The sequence below is a fragment of the Chiloscyllium plagiosum genome, chromosome 13, assembly GCF_004010195.1.
Source record: "Chiloscyllium plagiosum isolate BGI_BamShark_2017 chromosome 13, ASM401019v2, whole genome shotgun sequence".
Taxonomy (NCBI): Eukaryota; Metazoa; Chordata; class Chondrichthyes; order Orectolobiformes; family Hemiscylliidae; genus Chiloscyllium; species Chiloscyllium plagiosum.
The window spans coordinates 78,420,376-78,446,473 of NC_057722.1; the positions used below are offsets into that span (position 1 = coordinate 78,420,376).

Here is a 26,098-nt window from a genome sequence, read left to right on the forward strand (position 1 = left end):
CCCTCCTCCCTACCTTTTATCTTAGCCTTCTTGGCACGCCCTCCTCATTCCTGAAAAAGGGTTTATGCCCGAAACGTCGATTCTCCTGCTCCTTTGATGCTGCCTGACCTGCTGCGCTTTTCCAGCAACACAGTTTTAAGCAATTATCAGCTCAGCCATGTTCACGTTGAATGTAGAGGTCTTATCATATAGATGGTAACGTATTGGCATGGATAGACAATTGTCTGACCAGCAGGAAGCAGAAAGTAGAGAAAAAATTGATTTTTTTTTCCAGCCAGCAGGATGTCACAAGCAGTAGGCTACAGGGATCCGTGCTCAGGCATGATTTGGATGAAGGGGCCAAAGATATGGTAACTAAATTTGCCGACAGTACAAAGGTGGGTAGGAAAGTGAGTTGTGAAGGGGAGATGAGGTTATACATTTTTGTACAAAGAATAGAGGTGTAGAGTATTTTCTAAACTGGGAAAGGCTTTGGAAATCTGAAGCAAAAGGAAACTTGGGAGTTCTAGTTCAGGATTCTCTGAAGGTTCAGTTGGTGGTTAAAAAGGCAAATGCAGTGTTAGCATTCATTTCAAGACGGCCAGAATACAAGAGCAGAGGTGTACTGCTGAATCTGTATAAGGCTCTGGTCAGAATGCATTTGGAATACGTGAGCAGTTTTGGGCCCCGTATCTAAGGAAGGATGTGCAAGCATTGGAAGGAGTTCAGAGGATGCTTACAAGAATGATCCCAGAGATGAAGGGCTTCTCATATGAGGAGCGGTTGAGGACTCTGTGTCTGCGTTCGATGGAGTTTAGAAAGATGAGGCAGGGATCGGATTGAAACTTAGCAAATGTTGAGAAGCCTGGATAGAGTGGACATAGAGAAGACACTGCTAGGCAGGCTGGGCCTGTATCCTCCAGAGTTTTAAAAAGTCAAAGGTGACTTAATTGAAACATTTAAGATACGAAGGGTACTTGACCGGGTGGCTATGGAAAGGATGTTTCCTCTTGTGGGAGAATCTAAAACTGGGGTGCATCGTTTAAAAATAAAGACCTACCCACTTAAACCAGACCAGGAAACATTTTATTTCTGAGAGGGTTTTATGTCAAAAGGCAGTGGATGCAAAATCTTTAAATATTTTGAAAATAGAGATGGATAGCTCCTTAATTATCAAAACGATGAAAGACTATTGGTGATAGACAGGGACGTATATTTGAGGTTAAAATCAGATCAGCCATAGTCTTACTCAATGGTAAAGCAGACTTGAAGGGCTGAGTGGCCTGTTACTGCTTCTAGATCTTCTAGTCTTCAGTTGGTTAGTCCGAAAGCTCGGAATTGCCTCAGTGGACCTCTGTTTCTTTACTTCTCTGCACCTTTAAAAGTCTTGATAAACCTTGCTCGTCATTACTTACCTAGTTCAATAGTTATCTGTCTGGCATATCCTGTAACACTCTTCAGTGTCAAATCAGCTCTGAAAATGCTTAGTTGAAGCATCTGTGGAGGATGTGTTGTGTTGGAGGCACTACTTGAATGTTATCTACATGCTGCAGGCATCTTGAATTGCTAAACTCAATAAGGGAAAAGTTAGCTTCACGGCAACATCAAAACACCCAAAGTAGACATTGGTCTAATTCAGTTCTGAATTCTTCAGTAGGTCTAATAGGATATTTTTGAGTTTTGTGAAAAGTTCCTATACACGGACAAATAGTATTATCCTTCACTTTCCGCTATGTTCACTTGTATTTTGTGCTCCCTCTGTTTCTGCAAATTTGAAATGTTCCCCTCAACAAGATTTAAATTCTCTTATGTTTCTTGAAAGATTTTCTTTCTATTGTGTATTCAAATCTTGCCCTCTTGTTCCCTGAGCGCTCTCTGGCTCTTCAGTGAGAATCCAGTGACTCTGCTGAATCTGTATGAGTGATTTGGCCAATCTGTTTTCCAAAGAGCACCTTAACAGAATCCCTGCACCTTAACTACGTGATGCTGTGTTCTTAATCAGCCCAAAAATGTCCAGTCAACCCTCCGGGAAGGTGGAATCCACTTGATCAGTTTAAAAATCCTTAACTGCAAGGCCTGTTTTGTTGGATCCTTTAGAAAACTTGTGGCAACCTCCCTATTGCCCTTCCCATTAGGAACCCCTATTCTACACCAGTACCACTCCACTACGCTTTACTTTGTGTTCTAATGGTAGCAGTTTAATTTTCAGGTGGAGAAACAGAGACGAATAGAACGAATTAAACAAAAGAGGGCTCAGCTTGAAGAATTGATACTGCAGGTAACAGACACAACTATGGTCCATATAAAATCTATTTAGTTGTTTGACAGAATAATTGCACCAGCAGTGCTCATGTTTGTGATTGAAGTGTAATTAAGCCTTTGAGTCTTCATGTCGGGATAAAGATGAAGGGAGTAAATTAACGTGAACAGGTTTTTGTGAGAGGTCTGTATCGCATGATGCCACTACAGTGGAATAATGCATGAATGTGAGAGTTACATTACTCAGGTTTGGCAGTTGTTGTGCTGTGCATACTTAAGCCTTTAAATTGTTGGCTGTGCAAATAGATTTGTTGAGAGAAAAATGTAGTATTTTACTTCCCTTAATAATGCGGCATTTGTAATTGCAAGTGTTAATAGCTGATTGGCCTATTTGTTAAGATCCTCCACCATACCCTTAACACACAAGCCATGTTCCATCACTGAGGTAAGGGACCTGGTCTCAATCTTACAGTGTTACCTCTGAGCTGCCAAAGAGAAAATATCTTTAAAAAAGTCACTTTTTTTTCTCTTTCTTGATCTCATCCATCCTTCTCCCCATTATGTGGCTTGCCTCCATTTGTATCTTTCCTCATTTGGCACCTCTGAACCTTAGAAGCTATTGTGTGATATTAGCCTCAAATCATCAGCAAATTAAAAAGAAAAAAACAACAGTACAGCACAGGAACAGGCCCCTAGGCCCACCAAGCCTAGACTGACATCTGACACCTTTCTATACCTTTTGCTGCTACGCAGTCCATATCCCTCTGTTCCCTGCCTATTCATGTATCTGTCAAGATGCCTCTTAAAAATTGCTGTTGTATCTGCCTCCACCACCCCCTCTGGCAGCACATTCCACCACCTTCTGTGTAAAAAACCTACCTCTCACATCTCCTTTAATCTTTCCCCTTTTATCTTAAACCTATGTCCCCTAGTGATTGACATTTTTACCCTGGGAAAAGGACTTCAACTATCCATTCTATTTATGCCTTTCATAATTTTGTAAACATCTATCAGGTCATTCCTCAGCCTCCGACGTTCAAGTGAAAACAAGCTGAACCTGTTCAATCTCTCTGCATAGCTAATACCCTCCAGACCACGTGACATCCTGTTAAACCTTTTCTGTAGCCTCTCCAAAGCCTTCACATCCTTCTAGTCGTGTGGGGACCAGAACTGAACACAGCATTCCAAATGTAACCAAATTAAAGTCCTATCCAGCCACAACATGACTTGCCAATTTTGATAAAAATCAAAAGAACTGCGGATGCTGTAAATCAAAAACAAAAACAGAAATTTCTGGAAAAGCTCAGCAGGTGACCCTAATTCTGATTTCTGTCCACAGATGCTGCATGATCAGAATTTGCTGGAAAAGCTCAGCAGGTCATGCAGCATCTGTGGAGAGAAATCAGAATTAGGGTCACCTGCTGAGTTTTTCCAGAAATTTCTGTTTTTGTTGCCAATCTTTATACTCTGTGCCCCAACCAGTGAAGGCAAGCATGCCATGCACCTTCTTGACCACCTTTCCTAGTTTGTCAGCTCTTTTTATAACTCCTTTGGTCACTTACAATCCATTTTCTTCCTTCGACACTCTTGGAAAGTACCATAGATGTTCTTCCACAATATAGATGCATTGAAATAAAAATAGTTAATCTTCAGATTCTGTTGTGGAATTATATTTCGAGACATTTGCCACTATAATGATACATCGTTTTGTACACTATTTAAAAGGCAATATCCTGTTTATTAGATGCATATGTCACGATGCAATTTGTGACTGTTCTAAATTATAGCACCTAATGTGAGTTATTTTAATTCCATCAAGTTCATTACAAGCCAGTATTTGAGAGCTGACCAAGTATTATACTACAGCAAGAACTCCGTCTAAGAAATGCCCTTTCATTAATTTGAAATGTCTTGCAATAATAAAAAAGACATTAAGAACCTGCTTGATTTCACACTTAATAGTACACATTATCCCCCTGAACTGTTAGACAAAACCATCATCTTGTAATTCAATTTAATGCTTCCAAAGATTTACTGCTGTCCAGAGAGAGATTCGCAACATTTATTTGTCATCTTGCTGATAATTTGCTTGCCTATACATTTAAAACTGCTGTGCAGTATTTTTCTTCCTGTTCAAGATGTTACAATGTGACCATGACTGCTGACCCAACAGCTCCTAAACGTCTAATGTTACTATTGGTGGAATCTAACAGCCTGGTGGTGATGAGTTTTGATAAACTGTATGAGGAAAATCTGTTTTATTCTGCTGGAGAACAAATGTTGAAAGGTCAAAATCACTTCCCCAGTGAAAGGAAATAATCTCTCTATTGCCTTCATGAAGACTCTTCCAAATCCACTTGGGTTTCCAGTAACAGCAACTTAAAATTATCAGTAAGAAAGAAATAGGTTAGAAGGGAAAAAAAAACTTTATATCGAACATTGTTGGAGCATGATATGATCTGCCCAGACAGTGATTGAGACAGAGGTTACTGCATGTTTTAATTTGTGGTTGAATGAATATTTCAAAGAGGATAGTCAAGGGTTTTAGGGAGAGCGCAAAGCAATAGGCAGTAGACATGGTGTCCCAAATGGCCTACTTCTGTGCTGTGGTTCTCATGCTTCCACATTCCCTCTTCCTAATCAAAAAAAAAACAAATTTAGATTATAATCTCACCATGCAGGAATTAGACTTGCAATCGGTGACAGCTAGGTAAACCCCACTGTACAATTGTCTTATTTGACTTGCTCAGTCTGATTCATTGAAATTATCTCATCAACTGATGTTTTTATAAAAATAATGAGACATTGGCACATCTAAAACTCTTGCACAAAGCAGGTTTAATTGATTGGCTGTGTAATGAATCATTAATTTCTAACATTGTTCTAATTAATGCTTTCATGTGTCAGCCATATGAAAGCACTTCATGTGGTCTTTGTGAACCTCACATTCATTGAGCTACCTGTTTCCTCCCTTCCTGCCTTCCTTTTTGATCTATGATAATAGGTCCTTTTCATTTTTTAATGTGTTTTATCTATGCCTCCTGTTCTTCCAAAAGACTATTTTTGTATTGCTTCCGATTTTACATTCTGGTAATTTTAGTCTAGCATTTTATTTTTATTCAGTGATTGAAATTTGAAGCTTTCTTTTCTGTTTCCCACTTTACAGCAAATAGCGTTCAAAAATCTAGTACAGAGGAATCGACAATCAGAACAGCAGACACAGAGTCCTCCTGCACCAAACTCAACTATTCAGTTGCCTTTCATCATCGTCAACACCAGCAAGCGAACTGTCATAGATTGCAGCATCTCCAGTGATAAGTATGTATCCTTGCTCTGTGGAATGCACTCTCAAGTTTAGTTTAACTCACTTCATCGATTTGTTCATATTAGTCAACCTGTCTTCCGAGCCACATTGTTTCTATCATATGGTGAAATACAACAAGAGCTACTTCCCCACAGGCGCTACATCACAAAATCATGAATAGACTCCAATATTACACACCAGATGTGAGGAGTCATTAAATTGAGAAGTTTATTCTGACAGTTCAGGATATCACCAAGACTAGAAAGCAAACAGGCTAAATCAAGATTGACTCAAGTAGACCATGTTTGCAAAAACTGTAAATGATGTGGCCAATGTTAGATGTTATCACGTGATTGGACAGCACTTGCATTATGTGATATATTCCCTTTGAGTTGATATTGTGAGTCTGGCCTGATAAATGCAAAACTGAAAACTTTAGCAGCATTGCTATTTCTCAGCTGTACTCAAGTTCTGTTTTATCAAGCAATTATTCTCTTGTATATTTCAATACCAAGCAAATGTCAATGCACACTGAATACCTGTGATTTTATAGTCACCTGCTGTACATATTTCATTTCAAAGTATTTGCTTCTTGTGAACTCTCTCAGGTTTGAATATCTATTCAACTTTGACAATACGTTTGAGATTCATGATGATATTGAGGTGCTGAAACGTATGGGAATGTCCTTTGGGTTGGAATCGGGTAAATGTACACCAGAAAATCTGAAAACTGCCAACTCATTGGTGCCAAAGGTTTTGCAGCCCTATGTTGCAGGTCAGTGATACTACAGCATGTTTTCTTTTTAAATGACTGACTAATACATCACTCAGAGGAACTCCAATTATCCAGCATTCAATTATCCGAATTTGGATTATCCGAACAAGATTGCAAGGTCTCATTGCTTGGCTAAACTGTGTTATCCGGCATTCGATTATCCGAACATTCACAAAATACTCCCTGCCTGTGTCGTTCGGATAATCGAGATTCCTCTGTACTTGTAAAATAGATCAATTTTTTTTTTTGGCTAAACCGTTGTCTTTCCTGTTGTGGACTTTGCTTGTCAAGAAGTATTTTAAAATGCTTTCGACTGGCATCATATAGGCCTTTTTGAAGAGAGGCAGCTTTGATCAACTTGGCCTTAGTGTATTAACATCCAGGCTAATCTTTGAATATTATATGTTTCAACTAACTGCAGAATCATCTTTACAAACAAAAGCTGATAGCCACTGCTCCGTACTCCTGAAATAGAAAAAAAAAGTCTCACTTTCTTCAGGAAGATGAAAAATATCATGCAAATACCAAACATTGTAAATGGTTCAGAGGGGAGTAAAATCTAAAAAAAGAAATTTCATGATGCAGTGTATTAGTGGTTAGGCCAGCTCACTCTCAAATATCTTTTACTCATCACACACCCACATTCCTCCTTTTATACAGCAAGATCCTGTTTAATGGATCACTCTAATTGCTGTAAAAATAACAGTGAAGCTACTCACCATACTGAAAAAGTAAATTGGAAAGTAACTTCCTTTGACAGTGGGTATGCAGTTAAACACAGAAATTAGGAGGTTGCAGCTTGAGTTGACTTGCTCCTGCAGAAGGTGACATAGATTACTCTCTCACCCACAGGCTCTCCATTCAGATCATGATAGATGTGCAGTTGAGTCTCATAGGAGTATCATAGAATTCCTACAGTGTGGAAGCAGGCCATTCAGCCCATCGAGTCCACACCGACCCTCCGAAGAGCATCCCACACAGACCCACCCTATCCCTGTAACCCTGCATTTCCTGTAGCTAATCCACCCTAACCTGCATATCTTTGGACTGTGGGAGGAAACTCGGAGGAAACCCACCCAGACATGAAGAGAATGTGCAAACACCACAGAGACAGCCGTCCGAAGGTGGAATCGAAGCAGGGTCCTCGGTGCAGTGAGGCAGCAGTGCTAAACACTGAGCCACTGTACCGCCCCATGGAGCTAATGTACTACATAATCATTAAATAGGCTGGAAAGTGTTGGGGCTCTTAGAGTCATAGAGATCTGCAGCACAGACAAAGGCCCTTTGGCTCATCGTGTCCATGCCAGACAAAAACAACCACCTAAGTATTCCAGTCCCATTTTTCAACATTTGTTTCATAGCTCTGCATACCTTGGCATCACAAGTGTACATCTGAAGACTTTTTAAATGTAATAAGGGTTTTTACCTCTTTCCCCCCCTCCTTTACATTGAGTTCAAGTTTCCCACCAACCTTTCCGTGAAAACGTTTTCCACATCCCCTCTAAACCTTCTGCCCCTTATCTTAAATGTGTGGCTGCTGGTCATTGATCCCTCCACAAAGAGGAAAAGTTTCTTCCTGCCTCCTCTGCCTATGTCCCACATAATTTTATACGTCTTGCTAATGTCCCCTATCAATCTCCTCTGCTCTAAGGAAAGCAACCACTGTCTGAACAATCTCTCTTCATAATTGAAACTCACCAGCCAAGTAACATCCCAGTAAATCTCCTCTCCACCCACTCCAGTGCTATCACGTCCCTCCTATAATGTAGATTCCAGAACTTCACACAGTACTCCAGCTGTGGCCCCACCAGCATTTTATATGGTTCCAGCATCACCTCCCTGCTGTTAATTCAGTGCCTCGACTAATAAAGGCAAGTATCTAACCTGCCACCTTAACCACTTTATCCACCTATCGTGGTACCTTAAGGGGTTGGTGTACATGCACACCAAGATCTCTCTGATCCTCTGTGTTGCCGAGGGCCCTACCGTACATCCTGTATCTCCTTGACTCATTTGTGCTGCCGTTTTGCATCACCTGACATTTATACTAATTGAATTCAATTTCATACAATCCCAAAAGTGCGGAAACAGCCCATTTGGCCCATTGAGTCTGCACTGACCTTCCAGAGAGCATCCCACCTAGACCCAGCCCCCCCTCCTTAAACCCTGTAACTCTGCCTTTACCATGGCAAACCCACCTAACCTGCACATCTTGGGGCCATGGGATAAACTGATGCACCCAGCAGAAACCCACGCAAACATAGGAAGAATCTGCAAACTCCACACAGGCGGTCACCTGGCATTGTAAGGCAGCAGTGCTAACCACTGAGCCACTGTGCTGCTGTTCAGCCCATCTAGTCTGTCAACAGCCTTTTGTAGGAGAAAGTGAGGACTGCAGATGCTGGAGATCAGAGCTTAAAAATGTGTTGCTGGAAAAGCCTTTTGGAGTCGAAAGCTATCCTCCTTACTATTTACTACCAATTCTACATATCTCTGAAAGAGGAAAGCCTAGTTAAGGATAGTGCTGCACCAAGAAATGAAGTTGCATTTTCCAGTCACAGAATATCCAGAAGTACTTTTTAGACAACAGATTTACTTGAACTGTGTTTATTCTTGCGGTGATGATAAATGCTGCAGCGTGTTTGCACACAGGAATGTTGCCCCAAAAGCAAATAAATTAATGGACAGCTAATCAATATTGAACATGAAATATTGACCAAAGATACCAACAACATTTCCTGTTTTTTTTTTCCCCATGTGTACTGTAGGATCTTTTGCATTTACGAAATACTTGGAACCCTCTTCCAGCAGCATTGCAGATGTTCCTAAATTACATCAGTTCAAGAAGGCAGCTCCCCAGCACCTTCTCCAGGACAATTAAGGAAGAGCATTAAAAGGCCATGTCCCAGAACATAAAAACCGCAAACTGCCTTAATTTAAGATATTGACTAAAAGGTGACACCTTTGACAATACAGTATCCCCATTAAATTAATTGCAAAGGAACATCTCATCCAACTTTAGTGGGTCAGAGTTTATTTAAATCCCTTTGGAATTTTTGCCCATTCCATTCAAAGAGTGAAATTCTGCCAGAGCAGTTCTAATTGTTAAAGATCTGCATGCTGGCATGGGATTTCTCTCTAGTATCCTGGCCAACTGCACTCCTTCAACCAGCTTCATTGAAACAGGTTATCTTATCATCAGTTACATGGGTGGCACAGTGGTTAGCACTGCTGCCTCACAGCGCCAGAGACCCGGGTTCAATTCCTGCCTCAGGCGACTGATTGTGTGGAGTTTGTACATTCTCCCTGTGTCTGCGTGGTTTCCTCCAGGTGTTCCGGTTTCCTCCCACAGTCCAAAAGTGTGCAGGTTAGGTGAATTGGCCATGCTAAAATTGCCCGTAGTGTTAGGTGAAGGGGTAAATGTAGAGGAATGGGTTGCGCTTCGGCGGGTTGGTGTGGACTTGTTGGGCCGAAGGGCCTGTTTCCACACTAAGTAATCTAATCTAATCTAACTGCTGTTCAGTGGGACCCTGTTCATAAATTAAATGCTGCATTTCAACAATGACATTTTGCTTAGAGGTATCCTGAATTTGTAAACAATGCTATCTAATACATCTTTCTCAAGTTGCATTCTGTGATTAACTTATAAATATCATTGTGATCTTGGATATAAGGAATTACGTATGCATTGAGTGGATGAAACGTATCATTCTGTTGAGAGTATGCATTTATTCAGTGTTAAGATACAAAGAATGCCTCATTAATGCAAATTGCAAATGACTTGCAGGAGTCACGTTTTAAAAACAGGTCTTAATTATTGTGTAGCTATTAAAAGTGTTCTCCCTCCCTATAAAAGGTCTGGGAAACAAAGGTACTGCAGTCATAAATTCTATTGTGACATTGTCAGTTTCAATGGCCACTTGGCTTTAAATAGATCCCATCACTGCTGCTATGAATGCTCTTTTTGAACAGGCCTGGCTCATATTGAAACAGTGCTTTGAGGCAGTTCTGTTTCCTGGAATTGTGATGGCACCCCATTTATTGCCTTTTTGAACTGATTTACAAATTTGAAAATGTTACGCTGGCACCCCATTTTCTCATATGCCAATGCTGAATATTCTTGATTTTTACAGCTGATGAGGGAATGTATAATTATCTGCACCAGCTCTCACAGTCAGTTAATTTTGTTGACGCTGCATGTATTTCAGTAGATTTTTTTATTGCGGGGGTGCGGTTAGTGTCTCTGAGCATATAATTGCCAGCTAGAGAAAGGAAATACTAAGAGAAATTCAAGGCTTTGTCAAAAACCGCTTTGTTCCATTAAGGTAGGGGGTGAAGAAACAGAGGCTATTTAGTTCCAGCAGCTCCGGCAGCTACCATGGCAACTCTAAGTAACCCATTCCCAATTGACATTCAGAGAATGTTCTTTACAGTTCTGTTCTTTTCTTCTGAATTTATTATCATTTATTTTGTGCCTGCTAAAAGCTACTGAACTCAAATTCTGCTGAGTTTTTATTTGTGGGAAGCAATCTTGAAGGTGTTTTAATAGTTGTGTGTGAAAAACAGGGCAACCACAATAAGAACAAATATTTAGGGCAAGTCTCTGAGCATGTTAGACACAGCACAAAAAATGTAGGAAGCTGTATGCATTTTGTTATATAACGGCTGTAGGTTAATTAGAATTTGGATCAGTTCACAAGGAATCAAGCAAGTTGTGCTGTGACGCAAACAAGGTATTAATTTCTACAAATGTGGGGTGATCAGGAATGTACTTAATATTGCAGAGCTATTTCCAGTGAAAATGATTCCAGGATGTGTGAGAGACCATTCTGAATTCACCCTGTTCACTGTGTGAGCAAGGTCAGCAGTGTGACTACATCTTCATAATAATTCAGTTGGTAACTGCTGGGCTATGATCTTGCATTTTATCGAAGAAACCAACAGTACAGTATAAGGCCAATCAGCCCATCATACCTGTACTGGTACATATCTAATGAATCCCTCTCTCTTTTCCCAAAGCTCTGCTGCAGATTTTTCCTTTTAAATATGTCGATGGTTCCCTTCCAAGTGTTACTAATAAATCTTCTTACACCACTGTTACAATCGATGGTTGCGACAACTGATTTTGGGGGGACAAAAAAACTTCTGAGTTCCCTCTGGTACTTTTGCCGATTTCCTTAATTACCTCTATTAAATCTCGTAACCTTCGATGTTCTAAGAAGAACAATCACAGCTTCAGTATTTTCTTCCTTTTAACAGTAGTTATTCAATCCTGGTATTGTTCTGATAAGTTTCCTTTGCAGGATGTAACTCATGTAGCAGATAGATATTTAACTTACAAAAAAATGTTTAGTAAGGTCCCACAGAAGAGGCTTGTGCCCAAAATTAAAGCAGAAAGGATTGGGCATAGCATGCTGGCATGGCTTGAGAATTTGTTGCCAGACAGGAAGGGGAGAGTGAATAAATGTGTCTGTTTCCAGATAGTGGGCAATAACTAATGGGGTCACTACAAGATTTAGTGCTTGGTCTTCAGCTTTTCATGATTGACATCAATGACCTGCATGAGGGTACCAAATGCAATGTTTCAAGTTTGCTGACAGCACGATACAAGACTCTTTGATCCAACTTGTCCATGCCGAGCAGATATCCTAACCTAATTTAGTTCCACTAGCCAGCCCATATCCCTCCAAACCATTCCTATTCATATATCCATTCAGATGCCTAATAAATGTTGCAATTGTACCAGCCTCCACCACTTCCTCTGGCAGCTCATTCCATACACATACCACCCTCTGTGTGAAAAAGTTGCCCCTTAGGTTCCTCTTAAATTTTCCCCCCTCTCACCACTAACCTATGCCATCTAGTTCTGGACTCCCTCACCCCAGGGAAAAGACCTCGTCTATTTACCCTATCCATGCCCTTCATGATTTTATAAGCATCTATAAGGTCTACCTCAGCCTCCGATGCTCCAGGGAAAACAGTCCCAGCTTATTCAGCCTCTCTCAAAGCTCAAATCCTCCAACCCTAGCAACATCCTTGTAAATCTTTTCTGAACCCTTCCAAGTTTCACAACATCTTTCCGATAGGAAGGAGACCAGAACTGCACACCATATTCCAAAAGTGGCCTAACCAATGTCCTGTACAGCCGCAACATGACCTCACAACTGCTATACCCAATACTCTGACCAATAAAGGAAAGCATACCAAACGCCTTCTTCACTACCCTATCTACCTGCGACTCCACTTTCAAGGAGCTATGAACCTGCACTCCAAGGTCTCTTTGTTCAGCAACACTCCCTAGGACCTTACCATTAAGTGTATAAGTCCTGCTCTGACTTGCGTTTCCAAAATGCAACACCTTGCATTTATCTAAATTAATCTCCATCTGCCACTCCTTAGCCCATTGGCCCATCTGATCAAGATCCTGTTGTAATCTGAGGTAACCTTCTTTACTGTCCACTACACCTCCAATTTGGTGTCATCTGCAAACTTATTATCTCTCCAGTGTTTGGTATGAAAAACAGGAAGGCTGAGAATTATTTAAATTGTGATGTATTGAGAAGTATGAATACATAAAGGCATCTGAGTGTCTATGAATGTAAACAGGCAGATGCAGCAACCAGTTTGGAAGCCAAGGAGTATGTTGGCCTTGGATCAGGCAACATCCATGGAGAGACAGCAAGCTAACGTTTTGAGTCTCGTGCCTCGTTACGGAAGCTCTAATGAAGACTCATCTGGACTTGAAATGTCAGCTTGCTCTCTCTCCATGGATGCTGTCTGACCCGCTGTGATCTCCAGCATTTGTTGTTTTCAGTTCAGATTCCAGGATCTACAGTAATTCATTCCTACAATATATTGGCCTTTATGGCAAGATGATATGAGTTCAGAATTAGGGATGTTTTACTGCAATTTTACAGTGCCTTGAAGAGAACTCATCTGGAGTATTGCACGCAGGTTTGGTCTCTTCCTGTAAAAAGATATACATGGCATTGACAGAGTGCAGCGGGGGGGGTTCATTCGGCTGATACCAGGGATGGCAGGGGTGTTGTATGAGGGGAGGTAGGTTCAACAGGGCCTATATCCATGAGACAGAAAACTGAAAGAGCTATGGATGCTGGAAATAATAAACTAGGCTTCTGAAGAAAGGTCACTGGACCCCAAACATTCATTTTGCATTCTATCCACAGGTGCTACCAGAACTATTGAGATTTTCTAGCAGTTTCTGTTTTTGAGAGCTCATGAGAGTTTAGAAGGATGAGAGGGGATCTGAATGAAATTTAAAAATTCTGACAGGGCGAGACCAACTTGAGGGAGGGGCTGTATTCTCTGATTGGAGAGTGTTGAACCAGCGGGTACAGTCTTAGGATGTGGGCTAGGCAATTTAAGACTTGAGGAAGCATTTCTTCATTGAGAATAGTCAACTGTGTTGCATGTTCTACCACAGAAAGCTGTAGAGGCTGGATCACTGAGTATATACAAGAAAGAGATGGATAAATCTTTAGGTAATGAAGGCGGTGAGATCTCTGGGGAGGTATTGGGAATATGGTATTGAGATGGACACGATCATATGATGGAGCAGCTCAAAGGGCCAAATGGACAACTCCTGCTCCTATTTCTTTGTTTTTAAACAATGTTATATTTTTAAAAGGCAGCCCTTCTTTATCCCAGAGCAGCCATATCTAATGTTGGTTTGTTTCATTAAAACAATGCAGTTAAATAGTTTTTTTAATTTCAGTTGTTAAAAAATCAAACTTGTTATCACAAATCTCGTTGATTAATAGAGTAGATTACTATGCTTTTGATTTAAATACCAATTTTCAGCTGAAGCTGTTTGCATATCTGATATGAAAATAGTCTTGTCCCACTGATGCTGTAAATCTCAAAGTTGGAAGTCACATGACACAAGGTTTTGGTCCAACAGATTTATTTGAAATCATAAGCTTTTGGAGCACTACCCCTTCGTCAGGTCACCTGAAAGGTTGTAATTTCAAATAAACCTATCAGACTGTAACTTGGTGTTATGTGACTTCAGACCTTGTCCATTCCAGTCCTCGGAGAAAGTGAGGACTGCAGATGCTGAAGATCAGAGTCAAAGAATGTGGTGCTGGAAAAGCACGGCAGGCCAGGCAGCATCCGAGGAGCAGGAGAGTCGACGTTTCAGGCATAAGCCCTTCATCCTGATGAACAGCCTACGCTCAAAGTCTACTGTCCTGCCCCTCAGATGCTGCCTGGCCTGCTGTGATTTTCCAGCACTGCACTTTTTCACTCCAGTCCAACACCAGCATCTCCACGTCATCTCAGAGTTTTAGTACGCGCTGAATTGCTGGAAAGGCTTCATCTTGCATGTTAAATGATTGCACTTTTAAAATAGGTCGTGGTGTTTTAGTGAGTCCATGATTCCTCAGTCTGAAGGCCCTTGCTGAAAGTTGTTGGATTTTGACTAGATTATTCTCCACAGGATGCAAGTGGAAATCAGAGGGTGAATCAGTCCTTGCTGACATTTCAATGCGTTTTTATCTCGTAAGAGTATTGTCATTAGGATTTCAGTAGTCTGTACTAATCAGCTTGCGAAACTGTAAACTGTGAAGACAGGGGGTTGGATTATTTTTAGTAGTTTTACCCTGTCATACTTGGTTGTATCTGGCAGGACTATCTTGAGCTCAAACATACAGACAAAGGACTGTGGTGACAAGTCTATCACTTATTCTGATAGTGGGTGGAAGAAATGTGAGGTGCTCATTAAGAGATTCACATAGCAAAGGCATTATAACAGCATTAATATTTATTGATTTGTGCAATTTTCTCTTTAACTACACATATCTATATGCTAATTAATTGGCAGGTTGTATTGGCAGACCCTGGAAGGAGATAACTAGTTCAGTGTCTCAGAAATTATACTGTCCACATTTGCAAAGGTGCCCTGAATAAGTGCGGAAATTGCTTTATCCCTTACTTTATACATTGTACCACAGTGGTATACACTCAGTTACAGAGGATGTATCTCATAACCACCAAGAAATACTCATCTATCAGTAGAAGGAAGGGGAGTAGCATTGTGTGATGATTCATGTATTTAGGAAGTGCAGTTTCTGCAGATCGAAGATGGAGGAAAAAAAGCAAGAAGAAGGATAGCGATGGGAAAGGCCATTTCCCACAGATTGGAGGATGGCAAATGTAACCCCAGTATTTAAGAAGGGAGTGAGAAAAAACAGAGTTATAGACCAATGAGCCTAATATCAATAGTTTGGAAAGTGCTAGGTTTAGTATATTAAAAAAAAAACATGATAGCAGAGCATTTGGAAAGCTTTTAGGGATTGACAAAGCCCACATGGGTTTATGCAAAGGGTTTACAATTAACCTGCTGGAGGATGTTTTGAGAATGTAACTAGTAGAATAGATAAGGGAGAACCAGTGGATGTGGTGTATATAGATTTTCAGTAGGCTTTTGATAAGGTCCTTTATCAGTAGTTGGTGGGCATAGTTAGAGCGCACAGGATTAGAAGTAATATATTGGCATGGATGAGAATTTGTTGAGAGACAGGAAACAGAGTGGGAATAATTGAGTCTTTTTCCAAGTGGCAGGCAATGATTAATGAGGTACCACAAGGATCAGTGTTCGACCCTCAGCTATTCACAATATATATAAGGGACCTGGATAAAGCAACCAAATGCACCATTTCCAGATTTGCCGATGGCACAAAACATGACAAGATAGTGAGTTGTGAGGAAGATGCAAGGAGGGTTCAGAGTGACTTAGACAAGTCACATGGCAAACACATGGCAGATCCAATAAAATACAGCTAAATGTGAAGTGATACACTTTGATGTGAAAAACAAAAAGGGAGAGTACTATTTCAAAAAGAGACAGGAAACATAAGATAATGTGCATGATAGATGGCTTAAAACTTACAGAAGTTATTGCCAAATTAAGGGAATGGCTTAGCATTGGGAGGCCTGTAAAAACTCCAATGAACCGAAATCTGCCTTTGGGCAGGACGCACATGACGTTATCCAGGTTTAAACCAGATGCGCATTCTTGGAAAGCCACAAATTATTTGAAAAATAGATTTGAAAAATTGATAGATTATAGAATTACATGGTCAGAGCAGTGCATTGCCTTTGGTTTTATGTTATACAAAGATTTTGTTTTAAAAAGGAACTACCTTATAAATCTAAATGATCTTGGGTTGCAGTTACTCTCAGATTAGCATCCACGACAAACAGTTTCAGCTTTGCATCATGCTAAACTGTCAGCATGAAGCCAGGGTAGGAGTAACCTGACTTCAAACCAAAGAGGAAGGAAACTTCTTGAGAGGGCAATTTTATGCAACTTTGACTTGCAGATTTCTGCAATGAGTTCCAGTGTGGTGTCCAACATGCATTGAAATGCTTGGGGGAGGTGGTGTCTGCTAACATTTTTGGCCCTTAGTAATTTACCTTAATCTCACTTCAATGTTTATGTTAGAAGCTCTCTCATTGTGCTCCCTAAGTACTTAACTTGATGACTGTGCCCACACCTGCAGTTCATTCAGCCGATGTGAAAGCAGCTCGAGATTACAGTTGCTGGTCTCAGATTGATAGCAGAACCGTGTAAATATATGTCAAGATTAGAGTGGTGCTGGAAAAGCACAGCAAGTCAGGCAGCATCTGAGGCACAGGAAAATCGATGTTTCGGGCAGGAGCCCTTCATCAGGACGCCCAAAACGTTGATTTTCCTGCTCCTCAGATGCTGCCTGCCCTGCTGTGCATTTCCAACACCACTCTAATCTTGACTCTGGTCTCCAGCATCTGCAGTCCTCACTTTGGCAGTGTGAATGTATCCCTAATGATGCGTATATTATACCATTATCGGCTTGGAAACTGTGATAGAGTTGGTTCAACAGTAGCATTCCTTCCCCTCATGCTTACTTGAGCACATGGTCAAGAGTGATGTTTCAGTGCTGCACAGGAGCAGTGTTGCATTATCTAAGCTGGTATCTCTCAGAAAATACAGAATCTTTTCTACCTGCTTAGGTGAATGTTAAAACATCTCATGGGAATGATTGAAGGAGAGTAGAGAAGTTTTTTTTTCTGGTGTCCTGGATCAATGCAAGTCTTTTACTTACAGCATTGCATGATGGAATGAAATGGAGTTCTGCCAACCACAATGGACTCGCATCGATTGCTCCCACGTTGATTTTACAATGTGGATTTTGAAGCATTAGTTTATGCAGTGCTCGCTCTATTTCCCCTGATGTAGAATTATAACCTGGCTGTTATTTTTCTGATAGAAATGGCTGACGGATCATCCTGGGCAAACAAGGAAGTACCTACAGATCTAATACAAACTGCCTCAGCTTTATCTACACCTGGCTCCATTTCTCAGTCAAGGTAAACTGCTCATAACTAAAATTGTAAATACATTGGACAATAGGAGATATTGAAATGTAAAATGAGTTGATAACATTTGACAATGGGAAATTTCTGGCTAACCTTTTGAACACCACTCTTCCTTCTCCATTGTAATTTCTGTGAATTCTTAGAAGTTGGTAGTCTTACACCTCTATTGTAATCCTTTTGGAGTGCTCAACATTGAATGCATATTGTTGAAATGCTAGATTTAAGTCCAGTGTTATCGAGAACTTAGATCTAGTATTATCTAGAACTTGGATCTAGTCTTACATAATGAGAAATTAATTCATTAAAGTGTTATAAAAGATAGATAGGAATATGATAAAATGTTCAAGGTAAACAAGTTAAGTTTGAAAATGGTGTAGTACATTCTGAAACCAGGATCTCAAATTCAAAAGACAGTTATAAATGTATGAGTAGAAAGTTGATGTTTGCACTGAAGTGGTATTGTCTCTGTCTGTGTGTTTTGGAGGTGTGGAATCAAGTTCAACCTGGTTCAGAAGTGTTTCATAACACCTGAACAGGTTGTTACGGTGGGTTTGAAAAAAATACATTAAGAGATTTGATGGTGGATAGGCAATGGCTGGTATTAAAAGAATTAACACTTGTTTTTCAAATAAAAAGCACAAATTTATACAAGGTAAAAATACCTAACAGGAAAGCCAAGAGAGCTATGGCTAACAAGGGAAGTTAAGTATAGTATTAGATCAAATGCAAAGGCTCATAAAATTTCCAAACAAAAGTTGGAAACCTGAGAATTGGAACAATTTTATAATTCAGCAAAATAGAATAAAAATAATTGATAAAAAGAGAATAGAATATAAATGTAAAATAGCAAGAAACGTACAAGTCTTTTAAAAGCTTGGTATAGGTATGCAAACAGGATATGTTTAGCAAAGACAAATGCGGGTCCACTACAGGTGAAGAAGGAAGGTTTATAAGCACAATTAGAAAAACTACGTAAATACTTTGTGTCGTCCTTCAAAAAGGAAGATACCAGAAATCTCCCTGAAATAGGGCTCTTGTAGAGTGTGGGTTTGAAAGATATTATTAGGAAAAGTAAAGGTATATTGGAGAAATTATCAGGGTTGGAAGTTAACAAATTCCTGGGACCCAGTGATGTTCACTGTTTGTTAAAAGAATTGGCTACAATGATAGACGATACATTGGAGGTGGTCATCTTTCAACATCCTCTTAATTCTGCAACAGTATCTGCAGATTAGAAAGTTATAAATGTAAACCCCCTGTTCAAGAAAGGAGGCAGAGAGAAACCAGGGAACTACAGACTTGTTCGTCTGACATCATTAGAAAGGAAAATACTAGAATCTATTATTAGGGAGGTGATTATTGTTTAGAATGTCTAGAAAATTAATTGTCTGAATGGACAGAGTCAATATGGATTTATGAAGGAAGCAGTCATGTTTGACAAACCTGATAGTTTTTGAGGATGTTACTAGCAGTGTTGATGAGAAGGAATCAGTAAATGTGGTATATTTGGACTTTCAGTAGTCTTTTGAAAAAGTCCTTAAAGCAAAATTAAAGCACTTGCGATAATGTAATGGCATGGATTAAATCAACCAGGTGAAAGTGAGGACTGCAGATGCTGGAGATTAGAGTCGAGAGTGTGGTGCTGGAAAACTACAGCAGGTCAGGCAGCATCCGAGGAGCAGGGAAGGTCATGAGGGCGGTGCTGAGTTGGAAGTTTGGATCTGGGATAAGGTAGGGGGAGGGGAAATTAGGAAAGTGGTGAAATCCACATTGATCCCGTGTGGTTGGAGAGTCCCAAGGTGGAAGATGAGGCCTCCAACCTCCATCCAACTCAGCACCGCCCTCATGATCTGTCCATCTTCCTTCCTATCTATCCGCTCCACTCTCCTCTCCAACCTATCACCATTACCCCCACCTTCATCTACCTATCACAGCCTCAGCTACCTTACCCCCCCCATCCCACCCTCCCTCCCATTTATCTCACCACCCCGTCGGCTCACAGCCTCATTCCTGATGAAAGACTTATGTCCAAAAGGTCGACTCTCCTGTTCCTTGGATGCTGCCTGACCTGCTGTGCTTTTCCAGCACCACGCTCTCAATTAGCATGGATTGAAGTTTGGTTAACAGGCAGAATGCAGAGAGTAGTAATTAATGGTCATTCTCAAGTTGGCAGGCTCTGAACAGAGGTGTATAGCATGGGTCACTGCCACAATACCATGCCCTCGCAATCAGTCTCAGTGATTTTCATCTGGAGACCATTTGTAATAATTCCAAGTTTGTATATGATTCAAACAACAGTGAGAATGTGAACTGTGAGAAGGACACAAAGAAGGCATTTAGACAGACTGAGTGAGTGGGCAAAAGCTGGCAGGTGGGCTTTAATGTGGAATAAGTGTGAGGTTATTCACTTTAGTCAAAGGAACTGAGGTGCAAAGTATTTGTTGAATTATGAGAGATTGGAAAGCTTGATGTTCAAAGAGACCTAGGTATCCTTGATTATAAATCATTGAAATCAAACATTTGGAAGGCAGATGGTATCACAAGACGATTTGAATAAAAGACCAAAGAAAATGAGCTTCACTTGTATAGAGCATTGGTGAGGCTGAACCTGGAGGATTGTCTGCAATTCTGAACCCCTTACCCAAAGGATATACCAACCACAGAGAGACTGTAGGAGAAAGTGAGGACTGCAGATGCTGGAGATCACCCGAAATGTCGATTCTCCTGCTCCTTTGATGCTGCCTGACCTGCTGCGCTTTTCCAGCAACAGAGAGACTGTAGTGGAGGTTCCCAAGACTGATTCCTGGGAGATTGAGAGATCTGTTCAGTAGTGTTTACAAGAAGCGGAAGCGATCTGATAGAGTCTTGAAAAATTGTTCCAGGGATCGATGGAGTAGGTGCAAAAAGGATGTTGACCCTGATAGAGTCTAGAGCCAGGGGTCTGAATCATTTAGGATTGCGATGAGGGGAAATTTTACTGGGATGATGTTGAATCTTTGAAATTCTCCACCCCAGAAGGCTGTAGAAGCTCAGTCATTAGGTAAATTAGAGAAAGAGATTGATATATTTCTTGTTACTAGTGATCTCAAGGGAAATGGAAATAGTTTGGGAAGACTGTGTTGATGTAGACAAATAGCTATGTTCTAGAATAGTGGGGTGGGCACAAGGGCTAAATGGCCAACCCTTTCTCCTATGTTCCAAATATACAATAGAAATTGCTTTTAGTTTAGCACTTGGGTGCAAAACAGGCACTTTATTAAAATTTACAAAGGCTGTGCTGTGTGAGTGTTCACTTTCTTATTTCAAACCAACAGTATAAACCCTGGATTATCACTTGATGTGGAAGTTGCCTTAGCAACTGGACACCTCCTTGCTCCAGAAAGCCGCCACTCGAGCAGCATTGCATCGCACTATGAATCACGAGGTGAAACACCATGCTCATTTAATGATGATGATGAAGATGATGACGATGATGAAGATGACTGCTCCTCACTTGTTGAAGGGGAGTAAAGAGTGTGCTGGCATACTTTCTCAAGCTGCTCACATGCTTTTTTATTAAAGCTGTACTGTACGATGTTTCACCATCCACTGTTGTCATCCTTGTGACTGACCCTTGCAGACTGAAAGCCAAGGGAGAGAGAAATGAACAGCAATTCTGTGTGAATGTGCAGAATCCTATGATGCAGCTTTCAGTCTGTTGTGATACATTATCAGATTCAGTTAAAAAATGATCCAAAGCTGATCAGCTGGCACAGTTTTAATAGCTGCTATTTTATTTTTGTTCTGGTCTATTTTATGCTTCTACTCTCTCCCTTTACTCCTGTCCTTTGGAAGCTGGTGAGGGTACACCCCCTGGTTGTTTCAGCGTGTTTTAAGTGTATCTTTTGCTTGTACGATTGAGTTGTGGACTTAGGGTATGTTGAGATAAAGCAAATTGTTTTGGTTATTTTACAATTTATTCATGGTTGGGATAGATACGTGTTTGGAGACTGTTGCAGTTTTGAGTTCCTGACTTGGAAATATCTAGATTGCATATACTTCCAATCTGAAATCCTGGGTTTGCCCAGTTCTGTCGCAAGGGAGATCCAAAGAAATACCAAACCCTGATGTTGATGGAAGCTAATATATGACGTTTATCTCAAAGAAAATGAGTATGATTAAGTTTGTAGTCTTAAATTCACCTGTGTGAATGATTTACTTTACATATTGAGCAACAAATCAAATGTAACATTCCTCAACAATGACTTTCTTTCAGAAACTGAGGATAATGAGTCACAACTGCTGATCGAGTCAGTTATTTCATACAAAGGAATTGATCAGCAGCTTATTAAAGTACATCTGCTCCTCCGATGGCACTGTGAATCTAGCTGTAGTCTGTTTTATCCACACGGATTGAGATGGTGCCCAAGGTTGGTACCCAGACATAGCTAATCTTCAGGTGGCTGTAGTTTGAATTCAGCCAGCCTGAATTAGACAGAGTATTGGCTAGACTTTCTGGTTCTGATTGCTGCGTACGATATCCCATTCGGGTGTACGTAGTTGGAGATCAAGTGGGGCAGGATCAGCCTAGAAGGCATCCGTGTGCAGTCTAAAAGCCCACCAATATTCAGGTGTTAAAGACTGCCTGCAAATATTGATCATCTGGAAAAGGTGCCATGGCATGACTTCGGACCCCGAGCCATTTGGCCAGGTAAGGAGACACCCATTTTCAAGAGAGGAGGAGAAAGGAGAAAACTATATTTTTTGAAAAAACCCTTCTGATTTTGAACTTTTGTACATTTGACTTTTTTAAACAATATTTTGTCAAGTGCTATTATCTAGTCTTTCCATCATATTTCCAGGTATCATATTTTATACTATTCTTCATCAGCCCCTTCTTTTATAACGAGATAAAAATGTAAGCTATGTCGAGAGCAACAGTCAGAATATGCAACTGGATTTCAATAACCTAGACCATGCACTCACTCACTCACCAACCTCTCCTTTCAAAGTCAGCCTGTCTCCAGAGGTCAACCTTTCTGAACCCATCTGGGTGAAATAGGTCAGGGGGCAGGAATGGAAGGCAGGCGATGATGACAAGCAGCAGCCTACCTTACATTCCAACCAGCGTTCTCTTCTATTGACAACACTTCAGCCAGAATGTATGACAAGCTGTTAGATTGTTCTTGTCTGTTTAACACTTTTGCCCAAGACTGATTTCACCCTCATTGTGTTTTTGTAAATAATTTGCCAAGTTATTAATTTTTGATTCAAGTTTTATATCCACTTTGTAGAAATATGTTCACTGTACATATATATAAAACATTCTTCAGTTGTGCTGCAAATGGGATGTTAAGGTATACGTTTTGGTATGGTTTAAATTAAGGGCATCATTGTTGAATGTGCTGATGATCATACCTGCATGGCCTTTGGTGATGGTGCAGCTACCTGCTTCCTGTGTTTTCAGGGAAGAATATTTCCACAATGAACTAAAAAAAAAATTTGTATTGTAGAACATGGAATAAAATAATTTAAAGACAACCATGTGGGAATTGAATGAATTTCTTTAAATGTGTAAATTTTCTGCATATTAGTTGGATGGTATGTTGAGAAATTTTGTTGAAAATTGCTTGCACATGAAGCTGTTATATGTTCTACTCTGTTTACATCGAAACATAACCTGAGTAACAGCTGGGCTGGTGCTACAGCGTCTGGTGTAGCTACCGTTTCTGGGAGGAAGCAGGTGTGTTATCTCCTTGTTGTTTTTCTCCCAGTTAAGCTGTAAAATGAAGGAAAATATAATGCTTTTCATGGCCACCACACATCTCAACACCTTTTATGGCAATAAACTACTTTGTTGAAGAGTCATCACTGATGTAATATAGGAGATGTGGCATGAACACAGCAAACACGCACTAACACTATAGTTGTAAGCATGAGCAAACAATCTGATTTGGTGTTGTTCTTTGGGGGATGCATATTGACCAGGATTCCATGAGCCTGACCTGATCTTTTTAAGTTTGATGTCACAGGCTCTGTCACAGCCAGATGGCGTCTTGCTTTATCCTGTCATCCTGTGGAGCTGTTGGTGTTGGACTGGGATGGACCAGGGTCAGAAGTCACACAACACTCCGAAAGCTTTGTGATTTCAGATAAACTTGTTGGACTATAATCTGGTGTCGCCTGATTTCTGTCTTTATCCTGTCATCAGAAAGGCAGCATTTCTGCAGGAGTCAGTTTCCATTTCTGTGCTCTAAAACTCTGGAGTTCCTTGTGAGAATTTGTGACTGACAAGGGACAGTATGATTAAATGCGCCAAGGCTGCCTTGAGAGTAAAGTATAAAACTTAGGGGCGCAGCATATCTGATGGACTCAGGTTGTCACACCAGAATTACATTGACGCACCTCTTCTGTTGTATTTCTCATGCTCTCTTTCCCCCTCCAATGCACAAAGGAAATTATAGCACTTGCTGTTTCACCACCCCTCCCCCGAAATTCTTAAATGAGATGTTTTATTTTGTCCAGTTTGAAATTTGTTTGTTATTTCGATATGATACGCAAAATTGTTTGCATGCAATAGATCTTAATCTGTAGAATTGGTTATGATTATTATAGTTGTGACAGATGATTCAGTCTATTCAATGATTCCAGATGAGTATTACTTGATAAGTACACATTCAAATGCTCAGCAACCTTCACCCCCCCCCCACACCCCACACACCTCAGCATTATGAGAGCACTTGGTTTCTATATTTCGGGACCATCTATTTCATTATCATAGACAATCCTAATAACTACAGTCAGCTAATTTGGCTGTTGTTTAAATGTGAGCTCTAATTCCTTCCAGTTTCACAATGTGAGATGGGCTGATTGCATTAAATTGGTTAAATAGCTAGAGGAAAAGAACAGAACTGTCCTCAAGGTGAAATGAGTCACACTTCAAGGTTAGACTGAACCCACATTCAGAATTTGAAGGTCATTGTGAGAAAATGTTTTCACCAATTACAATTGCAGAGCATGAATCCTTTACTGAAGCAGAGATCAAGACATGTTGAGACAATATAAAAGGAGATTTGTTCTAATGTGGCTTTGTGTTTTTGTGCTTGAACTGTTTGCAGTCCCTAGTGCAGAAAACCAGAGGATTGTTCCAATTTCCACTCACCTGTATATTGAGGAGATCAAAGGGTCATGGCAATGAAAGGATGCCATTCAAATCATGGAACTCTCTGCAGAAATCTGGTCAGTCTCATTGTCCAATCTACCCTATAAAAAAACCTGATTTCTTCATGTGTCTGTCCAATTTCCTTTTGAGGAGAGTGCGCTCTAATTAATGGAAACTAATGGAATGAAGTGCAGAAAGTGTATCATTTAAGACCACAGCGGAACAGACGGGTGTAGTGATGTAGAACTATTAATCTTCCAAGTGAGTCAGATAGCAAAGGCCATTAACAAAAGCACCTGATATTTTATAAATGGGAAAAAGCAACATTGAATTTGTAAAAGACTTGGAATGAATTGCGGTTGAAGTTTTGTACATTCTTCACATTTTCTGTTTTCATTGCTGATTTTTGGAATTCATAATTTTTGCTTTGTTTTATCTGAATATAGTTATCGTCTTTCAGTTCGACCGGCCACCCTAATAGCAACTCTTTGAATCCCTTCACCAACCATTTCCTAGTCTACCTTAACTAAAGGTGCAAGCCCTGACTATGACTCTAGATTAGAGAGAGATTAGAGTATTTACAGTGTCCACACCGACCCTCTGAAGAGTAACCCACCCAGACCCATTCCCCTGACTAATGCACCTAACACTACGGGCAATTTAGCATGGCCAATTCACTTGACCTGCACATCTTTGGACCGTGGGAGGAAACTGGAGCACCAGGAGGAAACCCACGCAGACATGGGGAGAATGTGCAAACTCCACACAGTCACCTGAGGTGGGAATTGAACCTTGGTCCCTGGCGCTTTGAGGCAGCAGTGCTAACCACTGAGCCACCGTGCCGCCCCGTCTACCTATCATTTCTTTTCCAATTCAGGGGTCAGTGGATGGGCCAATAGTTACTGTCTATGTGTAGGCCAAACCCAGGTCAGGACAGCAAGGTTTGTGAAGGTTTGTAGCTCAGGTTGAGGTTTAGGGTGTAGACTTGCTCGCTGAGTTGTAGGTTTGATATCCAGACGTTTCATTACCTGGCTAGGTAACATCATCAGTGGCGACCTCCAAGTGAAGCGAAGCTGTTGTCTCCTGCTTTCTATTTATATCTTTCTCCTGGATGGGGTTCCTGGGGTTTGTGGTGATGTCATTTCCTAATCGTTTTCTGTTCAGAAAACGAAGAGGAAATGACATCACCACAAACCCATCCAGGACAAACATATAAATAGAAAGCAGGAGACAACAGCTTCGCTTCACTTGGAGATCGCCA

At 40.6% G+C, this 26,098-nt stretch overlaps 1 protein-coding gene across 7 annotated transcripts in view; it reads left to right on the top strand.

Annotated features, from left to right (window-relative positions):
- The window catches only part of LOC122556221 (transcription factor Dp-2-like), a 201,533-nt gene extending 178,317 nt beyond the window's left edge, over positions 1 to 23,216 (top strand). For 6 of the 7 annotated variants that reach the window (XM_043702791.1, XM_043702792.1, XM_043702793.1 and 3 more), the window contains 5 exons: positions 2,189 to 2,257; positions 5,405 to 5,556; positions 6,151 to 6,317; positions 17,588 to 17,687; positions 21,011 to 23,216. In XM_043702791.1, coding sequence (XP_043558726.1) covers positions 2,189 to 2,257; positions 5,405 to 5,556; positions 6,151 to 6,317; positions 17,588 to 17,687; positions 21,011 to 21,206 — 684 coding nt within the window. In that variant the 3' untranslated portion in view covers positions 21,207 to 23,216. The remainder of the gene's footprint in view (positions 1 to 2,188; positions 2,258 to 5,404; positions 5,557 to 6,150; positions 6,318 to 17,587; positions 17,688 to 21,010) is intronic. The other variant, XM_043702794.1, reaches the window with a different exon arrangement.
- The last annotated feature ends 2,882 nt before the right edge of the window (positions 23,217 to 26,098 follow it).